The following is a 12,942-nucleotide window of genomic DNA, read 5'->3' on the forward strand; positions in this document are numbered from 1 at the left end:
ACGCTATGAGAATCCTTTTCTCTTTCATTATCCACGGTTCCGTTTGGATTCTATGCTGAGCCTTCTGATCATTCAGGTGGATGGGTTGTGGGATACCTCAATTCCCAGAGGCTTTATGAGACTGGTGAGATACAGTCTTTAATTTCGGTAAGCAGGCATTCTTACAGGCACGGGTGTAGTGTGGAAATTTCATCTCTCATCACTCTATCCTCACCGTCTTGGAAACCTTTATGGAACTTTTTTTGGACTTTCTGTGTCATTTTTTTCTTTTTTTAGTTTTTTCACATTTTTCACTTGTGGGATATTTATGAGAAAATCAAGTGCAATCATTCACTAATTTCTGGATTTTTTACAGCTTGGTGATTTTCTCTTTTTTACTTCTCAATTTGTTTACTCTTTGGGGAGATAATATATATTTTTTTTCATTTTTTATGCTAACATCATCAATTATTCACTCATATTGTTGATTCATCATTTATTAGCGCTGCATTCCTTTTTTTGTTTTTATATATATATATATATATTGTATTTTTCAAGCGGAATTGATGAATTATTCCATCAACTATATCTTTGACTAGTGAAGAATCAAGTTCCCCGGTTACCGAAAGTTGTTATAGCTTGTTTAATCGATTAACACATAATGATAAGGAATGTAAATTTCTCTACAAATTAATTGATTCCAGCTTAGTCCAATTATTTAATTGCTTGTGCCTATGAGCTATATATATATTAATTGATGTGCATAGCCAGTTGTAGGTATGTGGTTGTGAAGAAGGGTTTTATCCATGTCAGCCTGAAACTTTACCGTTCATACTTGGTATGTGATGTAAATATTACCTTCAAATAAAACATTTCTTGTGCAGCAATCCTTTTTCAAATATATATATATATATATATATATATATATATGTATGTGTATATATATATATGTATATATATATGTATGTATGTATATATATATATATATATACATACATACATACATACATATATATATACATACACATACACATACATACATATACACACACATATATACACTGGTGTAGGTGCACAATTCAACCAGAACTTTTGTTGGACACTTTGCCGATACTACCCGATTGTACATTGGATGTATGTACTATTTATCTTTTCTTATATAAAGATTGCATTTCCGGTGATTGTATGTCTGGTGTGAATATATACTCATGGTTATTTGCTGGTTGCAGTAGTTCCTCTGCCCCCAATTACTTTGAACATATTACTGGTTTGTTTCCCAGGAAGTAAATCTGTACTGGTTAGAAGCACTGTCAACTTTATTATCAAATCCACTCCCCATTCACCTGGCCTTTGGCAGGGGTAAAAACGCACTGCGGACGAATACTGGCGCAAATCGGACGGTAAAGCACAGCTAAACATGGCGGCGCTTTACCGTCACCGCACCTCCCGCCCCAGTGTGAAAGGGGCCTAAGTGTGGAAACCTTGATTGCAATACACGTTGCATATCATCGTGCACGGAGAGCGAGCAATAATTCCAACACAAGACCTCCTTCAGAAGAACACTAAACTGATAGCTATTGGGGGCTTTTGAAGCGTTGCCTAAAGAAAATATAGTATACTGAAGTTTAACGCCATTTCTTGGGCGCACGAAAATTTAGGGTTAGGCATGTTGGGTAGCTATTTCCTTGGTGCAACCTCCTCTTTTATATTTTAATAAAAATTTGGGTAATTTATTGCGTTTGTTCGCCCTAAAACTCACGTTCGCCACCATTTTATTCTCTAGGGTACAGGTGTTAAACTAGTGGCCCTCCAGCTATTGCGGAACTACCGGTCCCATAATGCATTACACGGCTGACAGTTACAAGCATGATTCCCACAGGCAATGGCTTGATTGGACTTGTAGTTCTGCAACAGCTGGGGGGCCACCAGTTTGATACCCCTCCTTTAGGGCATCTGCTTTCAGAAAATATAGAATTGTGGGTTTTGTGTAATCTTCAGGCCTAAAATTATTTTTTAAACATGTGTGCAAAAAATTAAAATAAAAAATGCAAAAGTGGCTCTGGCAGCAAAAAAAGGTTAATAGGAGTAGGCAAAAACATGATATTACATTTTGACCATAGATACACTTACCTCTTGAACTAAAGGCTGCTGAAATAGTGGAATTAGGGGATTTGTCCGAGGAATGTCAATGTGAATCTAAAATTAAAAAAAGTAAAATTAAACAAAAAGTTTTTAAAACCTGACATTCACATGCTGATGCTGGTTCATTCAAGCAGCTCAGCTAGACCTGCCCTTCACTCCTAGCAGTGACTTGGTAGCCCTTCTAATGTGTAACAGAGCAGGTGCTTTGGGAGAGGAAAGTATGGTTAGCTGAGCTGCCTGAGAGAATAATTTAAAATTGTTGCATAAAGAGACTGTCATAGTGCATTAAAAGCAAAGTGAGAGAGAAGCTGTGTGTAAAGACCACCTTCGAACCAATTTACATTTTACAATTTACATTTACCTTAACAGCATTCCTTGGTTCCGGCGCCGCATGGAGTAGCTGAGTGTTACTTCAGCTCCCGCAGTCAGACTCCAGAAATCGGCCTAAAAAACCGGCAGACCCGCCACCGGCCCCCGCAAACACCATCCGCCATCCCCCCAGGTGAGGATGGACAAATACCTGTAGAAAAGCGGCACGCAACCGTACGCGGCGGCAGCTGCAAATCGAGGCCCCGGCTTCGGCCTGCACGGATCCGACCGCTGGTTCGGCGCCTGCAATGGAGGTGAGCACAGATGCAGCCCCTCCACCCACCCCTCAGACTGTACAACCCTCCCTACCTCCACCACAAGCAGGGGACATGCATTATATAGAGCTGATGGCCCAGGCAGTGGCCGCTCTGTTATCCCCCATGATAGCCACCTCAGTAGAGAAGGCCATAAATGCAGGGATGCAGAAGCTCCAGACCCAGCTGGGGGAGCATACATCCAGGCTGAATGAAGCCGAGCATCGCATCACCAACATAGATGAGGAACTATACCAGGCCCAATCCATAGAACAAGACAAGACAAACAAGTATATCCTCGACAAGCTGGACGATTTGGAGAACAGATCCAGGAGGAGCAATCTGCGCTTTGTTGGCGTCCCCGAATCGCTGCAGCCCTCGGCACTCTCGGAGCTCACACCGCATCCCTGAGGCTTTGGGCCTTCCTGGCCCCTGCACTGTTGAACGTGCCCACCGCATGGGCCTTTTCAACTCTGACCGCAAATCACCTCGCCCAGTGATCGCCAAGTACCTCAATTATTCGGAGAAGGCCCTCATCCTGCAGAAGTTCAGGCAGTCCAGGACCCTCCAGATAGACGGCATGAACATCCTGGTCTTTGCAGACTACTCTGTCGATGTCTCCAAGAAGAGAAAGGCTTTCCAGCAGATTTGCTCGGAGCTCCACCGAATGCAGGTCAAGTTCACTCTTGCTTTCCCGGCTGCATTCCGGCTCAAAGCCCCCAACGGGGAACAACTCCCTTTTCAAGACCCATCTGCAGTGGAGGCTTTCCTGAGATCCCATCGCTCGGGCCCCCACCTCAACTCATCCCCCAGATCGGCACCCACCAATCGGGCCTTGGAGCACGGCAGCCCGTGTAAAGAATCTCCCAAAAGATTCAGAGCCTCTGGACTGGCTCTACAACGTCTCTCCTCTTCTTGAATCCCCTTTGTTGGCTGCACCGCCTTGCTGTTACTATGCCTTCCCTTCGGTCATCTTGGATCCCCCTCATGACGATGTTGTCCCTCCTTCTATGCTTTTCCTTCTCCCTCGCCCGTGAGGCCCCCGGTAGGCTTAATGTTATTTTATACTAATATGTATTACTGGTGGTATTTGTTAAAGTTTTATGCATGTGTATTATGCTACTGTATTATTCACGTTTACACGGTTTTGAGGTGACCCTTCCGTTTCCCCACGGGATGACTGTTTTGGCTGTTGCCCCCCACGCCTTACTCCTGCTGCCTATGCCCCCCCTTTTAGTACCACGGGTAATACGCAGCATCGAGAGTCCTGTGTTGGGAGTTGGCCTATTCAGTGGCTCCATGCGGAAAAAAAGTGAAGTTCCCGATCTTTGTTTTTTGCTATGTTCACCCCCACCCCTTCCCCCCCCCCTCTTCCTGCCCCTGTTTTTTTGCATTCTCACCGCCTTATGTGCTCCGTTCGCTTCTATAGTCTCTCTCCCAAATAATCATTGCTCCGTACGCTGTTCATACACCTTGTCCGTGCAGCACTCCATGCTGCCGTATTCTCCACATCCTGCCCATACCCCTTGATAGTTTTTCCAACATGAAAATAGTCTCTTGGAATGTTAAAGGGCTCTGTTCCCCCAATAAGAGAATGAAAGTTTTACGCCACCTTAAAAGACTCAAAACCGACATTGCCCTCCTCCAGGAAACCCACTTGTCCACTCCTGACTTTCCACGGCTGCGGAAACTCTGGGTGGGCACGGTCCTCGGCTCTGGCTCCTGCGGACGCAAAGCGGGCATAATAATCCTTGTTAGAAAAAAATCTTCCCTGCAAGATCCTGTCCTTGGACTCAGACTCCGAGGGTCGTTTTGTTTCTGCCCTTATCCAACCGGGGTCTAGGGTCATAGTCGTTACTAATGTTTATGCACCCAACAGCCCCACGAGCAAATTTTTTGGTGACCTCACGACCTGGGTACTTCAGCACCCGACTCACCCACACCTGGTAGGAGGGGACTTTAATTCTATCATGCACCTGACAGATGACAGATCCTCCACTAGACACCCCCGCTCACCCTCAGCACCTCTCACCCAGACCTTGTTGGCGTCGACAATGGACTCATTGCACCTTCACAATGTATGGCGTATACGGCACCCGGCGGACAGGGAATTCACGTTCTACTCCAACCCCCACAATGTTTTCACGAGACTGGACTATCTGTTCTGCTCTGATTTCCTGCTCCCACTGATCTCAGAAGCGGACATACACGACATTGCGTTATCGGACCATGCCCCGGTATTGACCACGCTGGACGACCCTGACTTGCATTCCAACCCCAGAATCTGGCGGTTCCCATCTTACCTTCACAACAACTCCGATTTCCAACAACACTTGGTCGGACTATGCTTCGACTAACGCGCGACACACAGATAACCCTAATCTCTTCTGGGAAGCGGGTAAAGCCTTCCTCAGAGGTTGCATAATAGCGTACGCCGCCACCTTCAAAAGAAACGCACTCAGTCATTACAAACAGGCCAGCGCAACACTGCACCAGGCCCAGCGAGCCCTCTACACTGATGACGCCCTGTCCAACCGGAAGACCTGGTTCACGGCCAAACAATCCTTTGACACCTGGGCAGCGACCCTCGAGCAGACCCAGAAGGCACGTCTGGATGCCTCCCTTCACAAGTTCGGCAACAAGGCTGGGAGACTCCTCTCCAGACTGAGCAAAGGCCCCAACCGCCCGACACATATCACGTCCCTGAGGGATCCGTCGGGCTTAGTACACAATCACCCAAAAGGTATCAATGATACTATGCGCCAATTCCCTCTATGCCCCGGACCCTATAGATAAAGAGACAGCCCTCAATTTCCTCCAAAAAAATTCTCTGGATCAGGTAGCCCCCTCACAACTCAAAGCTCTAAATGCCCCCATCTCCACCCTGGAAGTGCACACCATCATCAAAAACCTTGCCCCCTCTAAAGCCCCTGGCCCAGACGGTTTCACGGGGGAATTTTATAAATCCTTCCGCTCGACCATCACCCCTGCCCTTCACGAAGTCTACCAGCACATCTGGTCAGACGGTACCTACCTACCCACGGGCAACCAGGCTATCATAAAACTTTTGGAGAAGAGGGGGCGTGGCTTGGACTCCACCGAGATGGCGGTGTGACTCCTGAGCTCCGGCTGACCGCGGATACATAGAACGGCTCACAGCGCACAGAGACTCTCCTCCGAGCCCTAAAGATCACCCATCTGCGGCGGAACACCCGCTCAACAAACGAGCAACATGACGAGGAATCGGCAGGCAGAGCATCGTCCGAAAAAGCTCACGGACTTCTTCTCCTCATCGCCGCTGCCTCGTGGGCAAAATGGCGCCGGCGCGCCCTCCATGTCTGCAGCCAGCAAAGGACGGTTCCAGGCTATTGCGGCGCCAGACCACATTGACTCCCCTGAGGCTGAAGGGACATCACAGGCACCCTCTCCGCTCAGTAGAAGCCCTGCAAAGTCCCGTTTTAGGGCGGATGACTCAGAAAACCAGCAGTGTGAGGTAAGATCGAATGCTGACTCACAGGAGGACACAAGGGAGCTCCCTGACTCCATAATATCCTTCCCTACACAAAACCAACCAGTCATGGACACAACTCTCAAGGACATGCTGATATCCTTGCGGAGCACTATCCATGGGGACATGATGTCCTGTATGAGGAAATTTAGCACAGAACTGTCAGAAGTAGGAGAAAGAGTAAACCACATTGAGACAAAAATGGGAGAATACGCGACCACCATCAATGACCTGGTGGATGCACATGACGCTGCCGAGGAGGAACAAATATGGATCAAAGCTAAATTAGCAGATTTAGAGGACAGGTCACGTAGAAATAACGTGAAAATCCGTGGTATCCCAGAAAATGTGACCCCCCTCTAACCTGCGACCATATGCCATGACCATGCTGGCGGCCCTCATGCCTGATCTTTCAGCCATTGAATTATCCATCGACAGGATTCACCGCCTGCCCAAGCCCTCCTTTATACCAGAGAATGTTCCCAGAGATGTCCTATTTAGAATGCATTTTTACCAATCTAAGGAACAACTGATGTCTATCACCCGCAAAGGAGAACATGGAGGCACTGAATATGCACATCTACAGTTTTATGCGGACCTGTCGCAATTCACCCTACAACTAAGGAGGAACCTGAACACGGTCACCAAGGCCCTAAGAAACCACAACATCACATACAAATGGGGGTTTCCAACCAAGCGTATGGTGACCAAAGATGGTGCTACACACGTGATCACCTCTCCTTCCAAAGGCTTCAAGCTCCTCCAGAAATGGAAAATCCTCCCGGATGAGAATCCCTCCTCGAGCAGCCTGGACACACCCGGCAGGGTGTCCCCTGACTGGAAACAAGTCCCCAAGAGTCGTTGATGTGACTGACCTTATGCATCTCTGCCCTGTGCGTTTGTTTAGTTGGTCCCTCTTGGGACCCCGCCATTGGAGCTTTTCCACATTTCAGCTCCCCTGTATCTGAGCAGTATTTTCTGCACTCGGGTCATTTCGGCCCTTCTTTTACAGTCCGAACTTTATTTTTTTTGGTTTATTTTATGTTTGTGCTTTTTCTTAACTTTTTTTGTCTGCAGGAACCACACCCTCTCGACTCCAAGAACTATGTACCTCTTACTCACATCTCCGCAAAAGACTTATGTAGCACCCACCTGATCTGGACCAACATTGTTCGATGGACGTTCCACCTTTTAGATAAACTCTCGTTGAAATGGGGCCGTGAGTACATAAGGCCCTTGTTGCTAGCATTTTGTTACTTTGCCTATAATGCCAATTAAGATATTGTCAATCAATGCCAACGGTCTGAATCACCCTGTGAAGAGAGCATCGCTCTGGCGGGAAGCTGACTCCTCGCGGTGCGATGTTCTCTGTGTCCAGGAGACCCATTTCCACAGCAGCGCCCCACCCAAATGTTCGTATAAATCATTTCAGCACTACTTTTTCTCCAATATGGAGGCTAAAAAGAGGGGTGTAATGATTGCTGTCAGAGACACAGTCTCCTTTTCTCTAATGGAGGTATTTTCTGATTCATCTGGCCGCTATATAATATTGGTGTGTGACATTAACGGGGCCAAGTATACACTAGTTAATGTTTATGTCCCGAACAAGAGGCAGATTTATTTTTTGAATAACCTTATGCGCAAGGTCCGGAAACATCTCCAGGGTTCCCTTATTATATGTGGTGACCTGAATGTAATACCTGACCCCAAGCTGGACTCCACTGCTAACACTCATGGGAAAACCCCTAATCTGACAGGCTTCCTCCGGTCCCATGACCTGTATGATGCCTGGTGATGTACACATTCCACTGAAAGTGATTACTCCTTTTTCTCGTATAGGCACTGCTCCTATTCAAGGATTCATCTATTTCTACTGGACAAGTGGCTGCTTACCAAAGTGATAAACTCAAAAATTAACACGATCACATAGGCAGCCGATACGGCTGCCTATGTGTGGCGGGCTAGTTCCTCTATCATTCAAGAGGCGACCACTAAAGAAATGATCAGGGAGCAGTTGGTGGAGTATTTTAAGATTAACACCCAGTCCATGGAAAACCCATTTATACTTTGGAATGCGCACAAGGCCTTTATCAGAGGTGTGTTTATTCAGCTAGGATCTTGGGCCAAAAAGCAGAAGTTACTAAAAATGTCCACTCTTAAGGAAATAGATTCCCTGGACTCTCTGAACAAACAGAATCCTAATGTATCCACTAGTACTAAACTCTCAGCCTTGCAACATGACCTCAGAATTCTTCTCCTCCAAAACTTTGAAAATAAAGACAGATGGGCAAAGATGTCCTTCTACGCAACAAATAATAAAGCAGGTAAGGCGCTGGCCCGTTATCTACGGGGTCAGCGCTTTAAAACCAAGATCGCCCGAATGACGCACCCTGTTAGCAAAACGCCAGTTCACGACCCTCAAAGCATTGCAGACGCGTTCAGCGACTACTATAGTTCCCTGTACAATTTAGGACAAGAGCCCTCGACCTTCCAACCATCTCTGACTGACATAAAAGACTTTCTTTCTAAGACCCAACTGCCCAGCCTGTCCCCTGAGCAGCTGCAGGAGCTGAACTCCCCTTTTACGTTGAACGAATTACTTCAAGCCATCAAAACTCTCCCCTCTAATAAGTCTCCCGGTCCAGATGGACTCATAGGAGACTATTACAGGACTTTTCAAATGATTTTAGCCCCACATCTACTGAAAGTATTCGAGACAGCCGCTAAATTGGCAGTATTTCCCTCTGAGATGCTTGAAGCCCTGATAGTGACACTGCCTAAACCTGGGAAGTCACCGGATGTCCCTCAAAATTTTCATCCTATCTCATTGTTAAACAACGATCTTAAGATTTACGCCAAAATGATAGCTTTGCGATTAGTTGATGTTCTTCCCACCCTAATAGATCCGGACCAATCAGGCTTCACGAAGGGCAGACAGGCGTCGGACGCTACGCGGCGCTTGCTCAATATTGCCCATATGGCACGGACGAATCAAACGCCTTCTCTGCTCCTAGCTTTGGATGCGGAGAAGGCGTTTGATAGGGTGCATTGGATATACCTGAAATGTGCTTTGGAACAATACGGCTTTGAAAAGCACTTACTATCAGCAATTCTAGCCCTATACACGGTCCCGTCGGCCAGGGTGTACACGTTGGGAATGCTATCCAAGCTTTTTAAAATTACGAATGGCACACGGCAGGGGTGCCCGCTGTCCCCCCTCATCTTCAACCTACTAATGGAGCCGCTTGCAGCGACCATTAGACAGTCGCCCGAGGTATGTGGCTTTCAAATAACGGGGAAAAAACACGTCATCAGTCTGTTCGCAGACGACGTTATACTCATGCTTACTAATCCGGTGACTTCCTTGGAAAGAGTTTCCTGCTTACTTAGAGAATACGGCAAAATATCATACTATAAAGTAAATTACACAAAATCTTTAATTTTGGACTTGGGAGTGAGACAGGAGGATAAACTTTTTTTTACAAAATACCTACCCTTATATATGGAAAGACCAAGCGATTGATTATTTGGGGATCCGTCTCACTGCTTCTTCGGAGCAGCTATTTAATGCCAACTATCTACAGTAGGTGTTTGTGATATTGTGTTTTTAGCACGAGAGCATCGCGCTGATTCTCGGCGACGTGGTGCCGAGATCTCGCCGACATCTCGCACTCACTGGAATAGTGACAGCACATCCCAGCAAGCGCGTCATAGAAGCGACGGGAGATCTGACTTGGATTCCCGCCAATTCTACACGTGTGCGGCGTTTGTTATGAATCCTGAGGGGGAAGTCCCCGCCGGATTTTAAATAAAAATCTGGCATGGGTTCCCCCCTTAGGAGCATACCGGGCCCTTAGGTCTGTTATGGGTTGTAAGGAGAGCCCCCCTACGCCGAAAAAAACGGCGTAGGGGGTCCCCCTACAATCCATACCAGACCCGTATCCAAAGCACGCTACCCGGCCGGCCAGGAAGGGAGTGGGGACGAGCGAGCGCCCCCCCCGAGCCGTACCAGGCTGCATGCCCTCAACATGGGGGGGGGTTGGGTGCTCTGGGGCAGGGGGGCGCACTGCGCCCCCCCACCTCAGAGCACCCTGTCCCCATGTTGATGAGGACAGGGCCCCTTCCCGACAACCCTGGCCGTTGGTTGTCGGGGGAAGGCGGGCGGGAGGCTTATCGGAATCTGGGAGCCCCCTTTAATAAGGGGGCCCCCCAGATACCGGCCCCCCCACCCTAAGTGAATGGATATGGGGTACATCGTACCCCTACCCATTCACCTGGAGGAAAAATGTCAAAGTTAATAAACACACCACACAAGGGTTTTTAAAATAATTTATTTTTCAGCTCCGGAGGCCCCCCCTGTCTTCTTTATTAGCTCTGTTTACCAGGGGGGGCTTCTTCTTTGACGTCTTCGGGTGGGTGGGGGCCGCCGTCTGGTTCTCTTCCACCGCCGGGGGGGTCGCTTTTCTTCTTCCGCTATCCCGACGGGTCTTCTCCGCTATCCGGGGGGTCTTCTCAACTCTCCGGGGGTCTCCTATGTTCGCCGCTCTCCCCTGTTGACTCGGCGCACCCCGGTTCTTCCTCCAGCTGTCCGGTGCCTTCTCCTTCAGCGCTGAACGTCTATCTTCTTCTTCCGTGCTGTGAAGTATTCTTCTTCTTCCGGGCTGTGACGTCATCTTCTTCACTTCTCCAGATGTTGACACGGCGGCTCTTCTCGCTGAAATGACGGATGCGCGCCTTGCATCGGACCTATATAGGCCTCACAGTCCCATCATGCTCTGTACCTACCCATGTGATACCTACCCACGTGGGACATATCCATTCACTAAGGGTGGGGGGCCGGTATCTGGGGGCCCCCTTATTAAAGGGGGCTCCCAGATTCCGATAAGCCTCCCGCCCGCATACCCCGACAACCAACGGCCAGGGTTGTCGGGAAGGGGCCCTGTCCTCATCAACATGGGGACAGGGTGCTCTGAGGTGGGGGGGCCATGTTGAGGGCATGCTCGTCCCCACTCCCTTCCTGGCCGGCCGGGTAGCGTGCTTTGGATACGGGTCTGGTATGGATTGTAGGGGGACCCCCTACGCCGTTTTTTTCGGCGTAGGGGGGCTCTCCTTACAACCCATAACAGACCTAAGGGCCCGGTATGCTCCTGAGGGGGGAACCCATGCCGGATTTTTATTTAAAATCCGGCGGGGACTTCCCCCTCAGGATTCATAACAAACGCCGCACACGTGTAGAATTGGCGGGAATCCAAGTCGGATCTCCCGTCGCTTCTATGACGGCTCTGTCTCCATCGCGGCAAGCCAGCTCGGTGCTGGCTCCCGCGATGGGGCTCGTAGGTGGTCAATCTCGCCGAGAAAGGGAGCGAGATTGACACAATATCGAGTTCACCTACTGTACCTCTTATAGATAAAGTTAAAGAAGGAACGAAAGCACTGAGTAAACACATATTATCATGGTCAGGCAGACTGGCTGCCTTCAAAATGCAGATATTACCGCAAGTATTGTATGTGTTCAGGACGGTACCAATACCAGTGTCCAAGAAATTCTTTGGGGAACTACAGGGTATACTGTCACGGTTTATCTGGGTGGGCAAGAGGGCAGGTAGCGCCTTTCACAAACTCAGCAAGACTAAATCGGCGGGAGGTATGGGAGTTCCCTCCTTCTCAGACTACTATCTAGCAGCGGTATTGACACAGGCTAAAGTCTGGTTCTCGGGTCAGGATGCCACAATATGGGGGCCTCTCGAAAAACATCAAGCTCCCGGAGGGGATCTGGAGGCACTTCTACTGGCAGGTCCCTTCCTTAAAAACATTGATAGGATCTGGGCGCCCCCTATGGTGGCCACTCTGGAGGCCTGGAGAAATTTCAACTCGGTGGAGCTACTTTCAACTCCTACAGTTGACTTAGATATCCCTATTTCTTCTTTAGCTTTAATAACACCCAATCTAAACCTGCAGAAATGGAAAATGGGAGGGGTGAAGTGCGTCTCTGACATCTATGAGGGAGGACAGGTAAGGTCTTTTCAGCAGATGCAAGCCACATTTGAGCTTCCTGACTCTGAACTATTTAATTTCCTTATGGTGCAATCATTCCTCAGAAGCAAACAATATAGGCCCTACAAACTGTTTTGGAAAGCAAAAGCCTTCTTCACATCTCATAATAATAAGTGGAAAGGTATAACGTTAATCTATAATATGCTTGGGGGGGCGGAGCCGGCGGCCAGAGCGGATGGCAGCGTGAGCTAGGAGCTCTGCAGCAACAGTCGAACTAGAGCGGCTACGAGCGACTTTACCTACTCCAATTTGTCACCCTTGGACGGGGGAACTCCCAAGGAGTACAGGAATACCAATGGCTAAAAGAAAGGAGAGAGATGGCCCGAGGAAACTGACAGACTTCTTCCCTCCAGCGGCCGGCCGCGTGATCCAAGATGGCGCCCGCAGCGAGAACGGAGCACTGCTATCTCCGGCCGAAGCAAACCACGGTGCTGCAGCATCCACGGGTGAGTCAAGTCCCCAGATCACCCCACTCCCCGCCACACCATCAGGCAGCCCCCTTAAGCAGAAACGGAGGGTAGGGGGAGAAGGAGAATGGCAGGATGACCCGAGCGGGGAGGGTGAATGTATGGAAGAGACAGCATCACACAGCCAGCAATTAGATGCATTCCCTACCTCTGGCCAACCCATCATAGA

At 48.6% G+C, this 12,942-nt stretch overlaps 1 protein-coding gene across 6 annotated transcripts in view; it reads right to left on the bottom strand.

Annotated features, from left to right (window-relative positions):
• TBC1D22B (TBC1 domain family member 22B) overlaps positions 1-12,942 on the bottom strand; it is a 911,570-nt gene that overhangs the window by 463,367 nt on the left and 435,261 nt on the right. For 5 of the 6 annotated variants that reach the window (XM_040337614.1, XM_040337609.1, XM_040337613.1 and 2 more), the window contains one exon: positions 2,110-2,175. The exons of the other annotated variant lie outside the window; for it this stretch is intronic. In XM_040337614.1, the coding sequence (XP_040193548.1) occupies positions 2,110-2,175 (66 nt within the window). The remainder of the gene's footprint in view (positions 1-2,109; positions 2,176-12,942) is intronic. 6 annotated transcript variants of the gene reach the window in all.

The sequence above is a fragment of the Rana temporaria genome, chromosome 2 (assembly GCF_905171775.1).
Source record: "Rana temporaria chromosome 2, aRanTem1.1, whole genome shotgun sequence".
NCBI lineage: Eukaryota > Metazoa > Chordata > Amphibia > Anura > Ranidae > Rana > Rana temporaria.